Below are 12,292 nucleotides of genomic sequence, written 5' to 3' on the forward strand. Positions count from 1 at the left end.
TTCTTTTACCTGACTCTCTCTTCTTCAGCTTTTTTAAGCTCTGCATCCCGTTGCAGCACCTTCATTATTGCTTCTTGTTCCTCCTCTGTTAGGAAGCTTAGGTCAATCATCTTGTCGTGTGTGTATGGATAGGGCTGAAGTGTTGAGAAGAAAGACTTTAAATCCTGCTGAGGAAGACAGACTTACAGTCTCTTCTAAAGGTATAAAAGAAGTCTTCAGCAGGCACTGAGAAAGCTGGACCACATCACTATCACTGATTTAAAAAAACACAAACTTTGTTGCAGTTGAGTAAGTACATGTTTCCTTAGATTAGAGATTTTGGGGAAGGTGTTGCATTGCTGCTTGCCATTGCAATGATGTTTTCTCAGCTTGTCCTCTCAGCTCTGCTTCTTGGAGTAACAGTTCATTGACCCAGCACATCCAGTTTAAGGGCAACCAAAACATTCCCTAAAAAAGAGAAAAGGAAGAACAAGCTGTAACATTAGGTATCAGGGAAGTAGATCACATACGCTTTTTTTTTTTTTTTTTTTAATTAAAAGAAACAAGTTTTTCAGTGTGATTAAACCACTTTATGAAGTGGTCACTTCAAGTCAAACCCGTTTTACAGGCCTCTTGAAGAAGGTGGTCAGGAAAATATACTGCTTTTGAATATAGTGACTCACACCCTGCAACAAAGAATCAAGCATCATTTAAATGACAATTTAAAAATAAGTGCATTTTAAGTTGCTCTTAAAGTAAGCAGAATAATTTGGACAAGAGAAGGAAGGAGAAGAAAATAAAATCAAGAACACTAGCATATAATATATCCATTTAAAGTAAAAAAAGCATGTAGTCACAAGCACAGACATTATGTACAAGGGCACATAAAACCTGTGCCTACTGTTATCATACACAGATCAGAAAGAGCCAGATATCTCTGAGGAAAAATTCACTGCTGCTTGCAGTCCTGATTCAGAGTGTAGAGGCGGAGTGGGAAAAAGTAACAAAGAAAAACAAAAATAAAATAACAACCAACCACCAACAACCAGCTAACATTTAAGCTAACACTCAGGAGCTTGCCATGCTGGTTTATGATGATAGTATTAGCACATTTCTAGGCCACTTGTTTTTCGCACCAATCAACAAAGCAAAAGAACTATCCTGTAAGGACAAGCCATTGAACTTTTGGACCCTACTCCACTCCCAGCAAATCGTGAGCCTTGCCCTCCACACCTGTCTTCCCACTCCAAGTCTTCAAAGAGGCCTTTCTCCTTCCAGAAGAACAGAAAGTCAGCAATCATCACAAGCCCTGGAGGAAGAGCCCTAAGGAAGTAATCAGAAGGCTGCCAAGCACAACGTGTTGCAGCAGTGAGATGGGAGGAGGCTGGGAATGCAGAACAATTTGTATGCTCCAGTTCAAGACTTCAGGAGCATGTTCTCCAATTACTGCAGTGCCTCTTTCTGAAGGATTTTATCTTGCCTGTGAGAAAAATGTTTATTGCTCGTAAACATTTCTTATTTTTTTACTCAGAACAAAAAAGCAGTTTTAAGAGATTATTTCTTTAGATTTCCAAATGGGAATTCTACAACAGACTTTTGACCCACCCAAAACAAACAGCACTGAAGGATCAAGTACCATGTTTGCAAAGCCAGGTTTTTACATTAAAACCTTTAAGCAGCAGTTATTAGCTGCTGGATGAAGTCAGAATGCCTCTATTCTTCTGACTTGAGCTCAAGAGGAAGGAACTGTTTCCAGAAGTGTACTAAAGTTTGAATAATTTTCCCTTCCTTTGTACCAGCCCACAGCATTGGAAGTTCAGGGTATCTATAGTTTCCACAGGCTGCAATCCAATTTAGTTTACAAGATTGGAATTCAACTTTTACTCACAGTATTTTACCAGTAATAGCATATAATTATGTCAGGAATATGATCCCATGTAGGCTTAATCACTGTTCTACAGAACATACGTAATGAAAGCAAACTAATGGCTACAGAAACGTCTTGAATATGTGGAATCAGAAATTGTGCAGTAACATGAATCTCACTGCTTTATCCAAACCAAATTGAATCTTTAAGTAGTAGTTTTAAAAACTGTTTTGTCTCTGTTTTATAGGCCATGGTACCCTCTGGAAAAGCAGATGACTATTCACTTGCAGGCAAAAGCCTCTTCCTGAAAAAGCTCAGAAGAATAAAGTTGGAGGAGGCAAGTCAGCTAAGTCTACATCAGGGTCTCTTAGTGCTTCAGAGTAAATGCTTCATTGATACAATGAAACCAGAGGGGATGGGGGGGAACAAACAAACAAACAAACAGAACAACTTGAATTCAGTGCAAGCCTCAGAAGCATCCTAAGTGATAAAACTGATGAGAGGCAGCAGAGAAGCTGTTACTGAACAGATCTCCTATTAAAAAAGGATAGCTACTGGTGCAGCCTTGTAGCTTACTTGCACTGTAGTGATCTAATGAACATTAAAATCATGCAGGTAATCCTTGTGCTTGCTCCTCTGGTCCCAGAAGCTGTAAACAATTCAACCATGAGAGGAAAACAAGACATTAGCACTGGCATTACTCAAAAGGAAGCTTCACCTCTAAAAATAGCACATCTTACAGATGTGGGAGGCAGCTGCAGCCAAGTTAATGGTCCTCCCCAGAAGTGCAACAGCCTTCTGCATGTGGTTATGTTTGGCTACCACATTCAGCTTTTCCATGATTCATGCAACATAACTGCAATGAAAAGCTGATCTTTTCTCTTATGTTTCTGGCCAATCAAGTCTGTAAGGAATCTATTGTAGGAACAGTATCTTTATCTTTAAGGAGGCTGATGGAGAGTTATGTTCTTTAACAGTTTAATTCAAAAATTTAAAAGAAACAGTTGGGCTGAACAGAGAGAAGGGAACCCAAAGCAAGGCACAGTGGGACTGAACTTCCCAGATACCATCATTCTGTAGAGTAGATTCTGCAACTGAATTTGCACTGCCACTTCATTTTTGGTGAGCTGCCTAGACATAAGTAGTGCAGCTGAGACCTTTCAGGTTTCTTTGCAAAGATAACAACATAATGGATCATTTAAAGCATGACTGAATACCTGAAAAACTGGCTCCTAATCTCACTGGATAAGCAGTTAAGGAAAAACAACCTAACAATAATTTTTCTTTCTTTAATGTGCATCATCCATATGCTGAAGTGTGACGCAGTTTGTACTATGATCACAAGTCTTTAGTCACTGGAACCATGCTAGAGACCAACTGAAGGTAAAACAGATGTTAGCCTCTGCATAAACAAGGTGAAAACCTCTGTGTGTGCATGTGATGTACACTACCAGCCTCGGGAGACCTCCTAACACAGGCTACTGCAAGGCTGGCTTTCTGCAGGAGATCGTAAGCACTGATGGTACAAAATGTTGGCTTAGAGTATAGCACTTGAGATCTACAGCCAAATTTCAAAAATTAAAAATAAATCAATGCCTTTGTCCAGTTTGAATCACACCACCAATCCAAGCTTAATTCTTCCACTTTCTTTTTTCTTCTTCTTTCATTCTTCACATACTTTTTCTTAAATATCCTGTACATGTCAGAAAGAATAGAGAAGTCTCAGCATTCATCTTTGGCAAGAGAGTGTTTAGACCTAAGTTTCAAATAAAACAGAAAGATCCACAACAGACTGATTAAATCATGGAAATTGATAGAACCACTAGACCAACGATCTCTGGAGAAAAGTCTGTCATCTTACATTGTAGACTAACACTTGTGACACTTGGGATATGAGGCATCTTTTTTTTTTTTTTTTCCTAAAATTCAAATGAAACCACACCAAAAATCTTTCCTTTCATAAAAGGTTTCTACTCCCTGTAATAAACCAGAATCTGAAATTATGCTTTCTGTAATTTGTGCATGAAAGTTTCTATGTCTTGAAAATAAAAAATAAAAAATAAGGCCTGAGATGCACTGTTCTTCTCCCCATCCTCAACTCTTAAGTTGCTCACAACTGCCAAATGCTTTAGGTCAGGCAGTCATCCAAAAGTGGTGCCTTATAAAGTTTCTCAAAACCTCCTCAGGCAGTTGTATGTCTCCATGCCTTCCAGGGAGGCTTTGCATTTGTCTGGAACATGTTATAACAGCAAGACTGCTTTGTTGGCCCTGCACAGACCTTTATTTTTCCTCTACTTTCTCCCACATTGGTAAAGAATCTGAATTCAAATACTGCACTCCAAACATTATACCATATTAAGAAAGACCACAATCATAGCTTAGATTTTTACATTTTCACTCAGTGCATATATATGGGATGTAATGAGGGAAAGGTAAGGAAGATGTTGGAGTGGTTTGTTATGACTGACATTAAGTTCATCTACAGGATCAGAAACCAAGCAGGAAAACCCCAGTCAGTTGGTCCAGTCAAATCAACAGAGCTTCCTTTTACACGCAGCAACCTCAGCATGTCTTAGATTTACATTTCAAAATTGCCTTCTGTGCTCCTTGTACACTAGGTCTAAGCTGCTAAGGTTTCACCTGAGAGAATCTGTCTTGCAGCCAATGCCTTTTAACAGGAAAAAGCAGGTGACAGCCTATCCAATAATCTGGCCTGCTTCTGCAACCCTATTTGTGCCAACTCCTCCAGCAGAACAGCTACCCTTACAGCCTGGCTGATCAACAGCCTGCATCTGTATGTACCTTCATAAGTTAGTTACAAGCAATATATATGCTCTTGGTTTTATTTTACTGATGTTACTGCTTCAACATATCAGCACTAGCAGCTGGGATGAGTTGAAAACCCAGAAACGAGGCAACGGGAAGCTGAGGAAGAAAGATAAACAGAATTGTGCAATGTAACAACTTGCATCTGCAGGGAAACTCATTCTCAGAAGAAAGACAACTAAGGTTGTCCCAAGAACTCGTTCTCAGGAAATCCTTTATTTTGGAGCACAATGAACAAGGAGAAGTTTGCAGGACTGGCTCCCATTAGAAGGTCACATCAGGTAGTAACAGTATTTTGGAAAAAAAAAAAAAAAAAAAAAAAAAATTAGGCTTAGAAAATATAATTTCTTGAAACACATGAAGCAAATCTCTTGGAGGAAGAACAGCTAATTAAACTAAATGCCAGTGTTGGCATGAGTACAAATAGTTTAAGATGGTCATGAGTGTATTTGCACAGAAGTTCAGAGGACTATAGAGTTAAGTTTGGGTAATGGAGAAAGAAAACCAATTAACTCTCAAGAGGAACTTAAGTTCTTAGTCAAGAGTCTCAAACACAGTTGCCTGCAATGTTAAGGCCTGAGCTTAAACACATTCAAGGCGACTTGTTGTCAATTTAATTCTTGAGAGGACAAAAGAAAAAGATCTTCCAGTAAGATATGCATATCTGTAGCCAATCCAGCTGCTCTTTCTCGAGGTGTTATCAAAGCCTTTTCAAAACAATACCAGCTAGATGTACACAGCATATTACAGTTCCAGCAGTCCCAGAGACTAAACTAAAGAGCAGTATTTGCCAACAACATGAGTTTTTAGCCAGTGGGAGGCAGAAAGTTTTTATCTAGCTGGTCGCAAAGTAGAAGCTGGTGTTGGAACCTTTGCAGAACTAGGGAATATCTAATAGGGCAATATTAAAATTGCTTGTACAAACACATAAATGTTTTATTTTATACCCATGTGCTCTCCTGTGCCATGTTCACTGATATGCAGATAAAGAAAAGAAGCTACTTATCTGCAATTACAGTACCAGACAACTGCTCAAGGCATCCACAACAGGAAAACAAAAGAAGAAACCCTGCTCCCACCTTGCCCTTGCTTACCAGAACTAAGGAGACTCCTGTTGTTTTTTACCTGCAGAGTAGCTGCAATCTGAAAACAGTCTTACTGACAGCCTCGGTGATATTAGACAGGCAAGTATTCTGGTTTACACAAAATGCACTCTGAACAAGAGAGCAAAAATGTTAACAGCAAATAGAAAAGAGTTAACAGAAGAGTTAAGAGAAAATTGGAAGAGGAAAGAACAATTTGTTTTGGCTGTAGCCTAATCCCTCTAATAACGTATGGCTGCTTGCCATTTCTTTCATAGGACTTTCATTGGATATTGGTAGCAGTGCCTAAGAATGTGAATCTCTATACCTGCTATGGTACACAGTCATTGGGACAGTGGTTTCAAGCAGATGCGGTCTCTGGAATAACAGGTTCATAAATGAAAGAGGAAACTAATAGAAACACATCTAAATGGTGTTTTTCCACTGACCACTGTTCATCAGGTTGACTGTAGATGCCAAGCCATTTATTCTTAACTGTCTGAAGTACAAAACTGCACACAAGATCTTGAGTTCTCTACTAAGCAGCTTTAAAATTACAGAAATTTCAGCAAGTTAAGAACAGTAATGTATATATTTCATTATAGATTGTGAGGCTCTGATTCTGGTTGTGCTTCCTTACATATCATACACCTATGTAAGCACCAGCATATTGTTTGAATAATTATTCATATGCAAGAACTACATTCTTCTAGTTGATAATTCTCTTTACCAGTGATTGCAAAATAAATAATACATTCTCAGGGCAAGGGATATTTTAATATCATGGTGAAAATGGCTCAATCTTCTGGATCTTTGAAGGCCAAGCATTGTTTATTGTAACCAGTGATTTTCATCTCCCTTTACAGAGGGAGGAGACTCCCTCCAAAAGGAGAACAGGGAGGCTAACAAGACACAAGCTCCCATCATCACTGCCTCATTCTCTATGCAGGCATTGGTAGACCCACCAATGATACTGTTCAACAGAGTGTTATTACATCTTGCCTGAAAAAAGATTTGAATAAAACTGCATTATCTAGTAAAGGTTGGAGGCAAACTGTTGCATGAATTTATCTTCTGACCATACCTACACTTATCTGACACACTTCAGTATTTGATGGCTAGTTCCTTTGGAATTTTTCCCCACTATAACTACAGATTCAAATCCTAGGATGTGTTTTCTACATTAATTCCATTGATATGGATGGTTAAAAAAAAAGTGACTAAAAAAACCTGCTGTAAAATGTATTCTTGTTTTTAGTAAGTTTTAGCCTTAGGCAAATCAAAGTTAAGTGGTTCCCAGTACAGAGGAGGTGAGAACTTTAGGTATTGGAGACTTTGGCAGAGCTACCCTACCTCTACCCTGCCTCCTTGCTCTCCTGTATTAGCACAGATGTGGGCATTTCCATCGAGGGCTCTGGTCTGGAAACAGTACCACTGAAGACTGGAAGTAAGGAAAGCAGTACAGCAAATTAACAAGCATTTCCCATCAAATGGCTACTGGGAAGTGACACATTTCCTACTTGTTCAAATAATCTTTTATATATGAAAACAAAGAACACTGAACTGCAGCTTCTGTAGTCACTGTGCAGCCCAGAATGTTGCTAACGCAGGCTTTCTAAACAAGAGGACCTGTTGCATCTCTGCAAGGAGGGACTCTTTTCCTACTCCCAATCCTCATTTGAGTTAATCAAATGTGGAGCTCTTTAGTTGAGCAAGGACAGCAACAACTTACTGACACACTGCTCTTCCCTCACTGTGTTTGTAAAACTAGGAACCTTTGGGCAGGCAGGCTGCCTCTTCTAAGCATCAGAGAACTGCTGCTCAGGTTACTGGTGACAGCACATTTCCTTTGTAGGATGCTACACAGTTTAGCTTGGTGGGACAGTCTGAGCACAACACTGCCAAATCAGGAGGGCAGCATTTCACATCATCCTTGCCTCAGAACCAATCCTTACTTATCTAAACCACTCTTTTTAATTTGACACTGCAGGCCCCCTAATTTTCAGGCACCAACTTAACTGTGACTATGGTTTAGTTTAATTTACTGTAAACAAATAGCCAGCAAACAAACCAAACCCTTTGGCTGTCCTTTCTCATGAGATGACAGACTAACCACAAACCTCGGACACTCACTCATGCACATTCCTTAGCTTAAAATTACCCAGCTAATAATTGATGTAATCTGAAAGCTGGTAGGAAAGCTTGCGTCAGTTAATGCAGTCCTTGCTACAGTAACAGAGGCACACACCTACCTGAAAGCAGAATTTTACACAGCACCAAATTACCAGCAGAAATCAGGTGCCAGTGGGAAAGGAATGTTCTCTGGGACTCTTGCAGTCATGGAAACAATACGTGAGATAAGGAGATAGAAGGGAGAAAAGTCAGTCTGGAGATGTTTCTGGATAAGTTAAAAATGAAAATGGTTAAAGAAATGTTAGCCTACAGAATGCAGTCAGAATCACCAGAATTAAGTTTTGCAGTGAAGTTTTTGTAGAATCATAAAATGGTTTGGGTTGCAAGGAATCTTAGAGAGCACATAGTTTTAACCCTTGCAATTACTATTTTTAATAAACACATTAAAAGAAGTTTGCTATAGCTCCCTATTAAGAGGGAAATACTTATCACCTAATTAAAAATATTGTTATGCATTGGAAATCTGTACAATGTAAATATTCCATCTGCTACCACATTTATTCTGGCTAAATCTGAAGCCAGCAAGCAGCAATGTCAGTCCTCCTTAATAGTGATCTTAAATTGCAATAATAACAGGAAGTCCATCAGCCATGAGAACTTCACTCACGAGTTGGCCCAGCCCAGCCATGCAAACAGCTGCGTGCAAAACAGTCTTTTCCCAAATGCTGATAACCAGAGCCAAACAGAGCAAGGTAGATGGTTCCAGGCAGAGTCAGCACTCTGATACAAAGAAATCTAAGATGGCCCAGTGAGAGCTAAACCCAACTGCTCCATGTGAGAGGTGAGAAGTGGGGAACAGCTTCTGCAGCAGCCTGCAGTTGCACTGATGAGGTGCCATGTCAAGTTGTGCTGTATGAATTGGATTTGACATGCAAATCCTGCTGAAAAGCACAGGGGTGGGAAAGAAGGAGAGGGAGGTTGCGATTGAAATTGTTTTTCAGATACAGTGAGCAAAATAAAGAGTTTAGTTTGTGAGGCTAGAGTTCAGAGTATAATACCTGTGCCTAACAAAGGTATTTAGTTTTGCAGGAGTGGCTCATTCTTTATGAAGATAGCAATGCAAGGCACTGCCCAGTGACCATGGCACACCCTCAAGAAGAGAGGGAAACCAGAACCCCAGAACCATTTAATCCAAGAGGATTCAAACACACATGCCCTCATTTACCAAATACATGCCACTCTATGAACATTTCATTTTCTTCACTTTTAACTCTCCCTAAGACTGCACCACCAAGGATTAAACTGCCCATCCAACTAAAAGTTCATTAAAGATATGATGCAACCTTGCGAGCAGAAACAAGAACTCAGGTCTACTTCCTTGCAGTCAGGCTACCACATCCCAGACCAAACTTTCTCTCCTGACTCTCATTCTCACCCAGTGAGCCCTGCATTCCTAGTTGCACAGCAGTCCAGCTGTACTTGGGCTGAAGAAAAAGGAGAGTAAACAAGAACATAATGACCTGTTTCACAGATTTTTAAAAGCCTGACAGTGAAACTGATACTGTGTTAGTCTGGGCTCCAAGAGATGCTGGGAAGAAGTTTCCTTAGTATGAGATAGGTCCAATGACAGCTTTGGAAAATTCAAGGATGCAACCAAAGCAGAGGTCTGCTGCACTACTAAAAGTAGACCAAGATGCCTTAGCATTGCCTTGCTTTAAACCTGTATGTAAGCATGCTAAAATATGGTATTTGTAACAACATATATGCATTTTGTAATACTGTAATATTACTAGTAGTATTTTATAACATAGCTATGCATAAATATACAAAACTGCAAATGGAATGAGGCTCGTGGTACACTTGACCAAGCTATGCACAAGAAAACATACAAATAGTAAAATTTGTAAGATAGGAGAAAAGCATGTAGAGTAGACAAGATAGATGTGTGATGAAAGCTGAATAAACCTACAGAACAAAGAGGAGATAAGTCTGATGGAACAAGAATTATCCTGCAAAATAACTAAGACATTGGCAAGGCCAGGGTATGTCTTCCTTCCCAAAACTGTGTCAGAAGCAGATGAGATCACAGGCTTTTCTTCTGGGGAGGCAGCAAGGTGCATAAAACACTAAGCAAAAGAGATAGTAATTAATGAATATCATAAATTCTATTCCAGTATCTCTGATGAAAGGCACTTCCATGCACTGTAGCCTTCAGTGTTAAACACAGGGCATCAGCCCCATGGCACTGCACAGCCATAACTTTCCAGCTTTGAGCCCCCACAGAGTGCTCAGCAGTACCTGCACAGTCATTCAACAGCCTGGCCCCAAATTTAAGTGGCCTTTATCCTGCAGTGACATTCACATACAGCAGATCCCTCAACGCACACAGACACAACCAAGCTCACTGGATTTTAGAACCAAGTCCCACTCCACAAAGTCACTTTAGAGACAGAAAGCAAGACACCGTTCACGCTTCAAAATTATTAGCATCTCTCAGCCGAGATCTGAGAGCCCTGTTTAAACGAAGAAGGCCGCCTGTTATTAAAGCATCGTTCTGCAGAAGCCAGGCTCAGGTGAGGCGTGACAGGCACAGCACCCAGGGCACCCCTCAGAGGGCACCCCTCAGCGGGACATCCTCCTGGACCCCACCGCCTTCTCCGCGGCTTACCCCATCCCTCCGATCAGCAGCAAGCCCGATCTACCTCATCCCAGCCGGCAGCCGCCTGTCTGAGGAGAGGGAGGTGGCGGCTGGAGGCGGCTCCGACCCGCGCCAATGGCGGCGCCACGTCCCGCGGAGCTGGGCGGCTCCTTGGGCGGGCTCGCCCTGCCCGCCTCGGGCACCGGGAGGGCTGCTGAGGGGGCGGCGGGCGCTGCGCTTTGCGGGATGGGGAGAGGTTGTGTGGGGCAGGTTTGAAATGGCACCGCTGAGGGAAAAGGTCGTGGCAGCAGGCTCTGCAGCTGCGAGTAGGTATCCCACGTGAAGTCCGCAGGCTTGACGTGAGGGAAAATGATCCTTATTTTACTTTAGCTGATGATATGTAATTTAAGAGGTGTGAAGATACGCCTGTTTGCAGTAAAGATACAGAATCACAGAATCACAGAATTGCCAGGGTTGGAAGGGACCTCAAGGATCATCAAGTTCCAACCCCCCTGCCACAGGCAGGGCCACCAACCTCCACATTTAATGCTAGACCAGGCTGCCCAGGGCCCCATCCAATCTGGCCTTGAACACCTCCAGTGACAGGGCATCCACAACCTCTCTGGGCAGCTGTTCCAGCACCTCACCACTCTCATAGTAAAGAACTTCCCCCTGACATCCAACCTCCATCTCCCCTCCCTCAACTTAAAACCATTTCCCCTTGTCCTGCAGTTATCTACCCTTTCAAAGAGTTGACTCCCCTCCTCTTTGTAGGCTCCCTTTAGGTACTGAAAGGCTGCAATGAGGTCACCCCACAGCCTTCTTTTCTCCAGGCTGAACAAGCCCAGTTCCCTCAGCCTGTTTTCGTAGGGGAGGTGCTCCAGCCCCCTGATCATCTTCATGGCTCTCCTCTGAACCCTCTCTAACAGCTCCCTGTCTTTCTCGTACTGGGGGCTCCAGACCTGGACACAGGGCTCCAGATGGGGCTTCACAAGAGCAGAGTAGAGGGGGACAATCACCTCCCTGTCCCTGCTGGCAACCCCTACAAGTAGTGATAATACGAGTAGTGATAACAGAGGATTCAGTCATCTGTTTGTCCAAGGTGCTGCCGTGGGTGCTTTTCTGTTGAATCAGTGGCACAAAATACACATTCTGCCATTTGTGTTCCAACGGTGCCTCTCCCTAAGCAGCACTGGGGCAGGTTGCCCAGAGAGGTGGTGGTGCCCCGTCCCTGGGGACACTGCAGGTCAGGCTTGGTGGCTTCTGCACACCTAACAGCTGTATGTATCCCTGTGCATTGCAGGGGAGGTGCACTGGGTTACTTTTAAAAGGTCCCTTCCAACTCAAACGATTCTATGAAGCTGGAACCATCTGGAATAGAGCAAATAGAGAATGCTTTGTATGCATTATCTGCTAAGGTTCTGGATGTTAATAGGGCTTCATTTCAATTAACATGCATCTGAGTGAAGTGGAGGCATTGTTAAAGCACAAAACTCAGTTACTCCCTGTAATATTTTGCATTCAAGTGCCTCTTATCCATACATCCTGTTTATTCAGCTTAATGCAGTGTTCTAAGCTGTATGTATTCAAATCCAGGCTGCACCTCTGCTCACGTAACTTAGTGCATTAATTAGAAGTGGGGGCCCTTTTGACACTCTTGGCACATGGAATGTATTTTTCTATTGTGTTTGATACCTCTTTTTTTCCCCCTCTCACAGCAGTCCCAAAGTGGAAAAAAAGAAGGCATTGGTGAGTCTGAGCCTTTTC

General features: G+C 41.9%; 1 protein-coding gene across 6 annotated transcripts in view; it reads right to left on the minus strand.

The window, feature by feature from the left end:
- Positions 1–12,292, minus strand: part of SYTL2 (synaptotagmin like 2) — a 55,891-nt gene that overhangs the window by 41,507 nt on the left and 2,092 nt on the right. For 3 of the 6 annotated variants that reach the window (XM_090134088.1, XM_031612455.2, XM_031612454.2), the window contains exons 1-2: positions 10,556–10,683; positions 10–447 (exon numbers count right to left, since the gene is read on the minus strand). In XM_090134088.1, coding sequence (XP_089990214.1) covers positions 10–110 — 101 coding nt within the window. In that variant the 5' untranslated portion in view covers positions 111–447; positions 10,556–10,683. Of the gene's footprint in view, positions 1–9; positions 448–10,555; positions 10,684–12,292 lie in introns of those variants that run through there. The other 3 variants (XM_031612456.2, XM_090134086.1, XM_090134087.1) reach the window with 3 other exon arrangements.

This window comes from Phasianus colchicus, chromosome 1 (assembly GCF_987193195.1).
Source record: "Phasianus colchicus chromosome 1, bPhaCol1.hap1.1, whole genome shotgun sequence".
NCBI classification, from domain to species: domain Eukaryota; kingdom Metazoa; phylum Chordata; class Aves; order Galliformes; family Phasianidae; genus Phasianus; species Phasianus colchicus.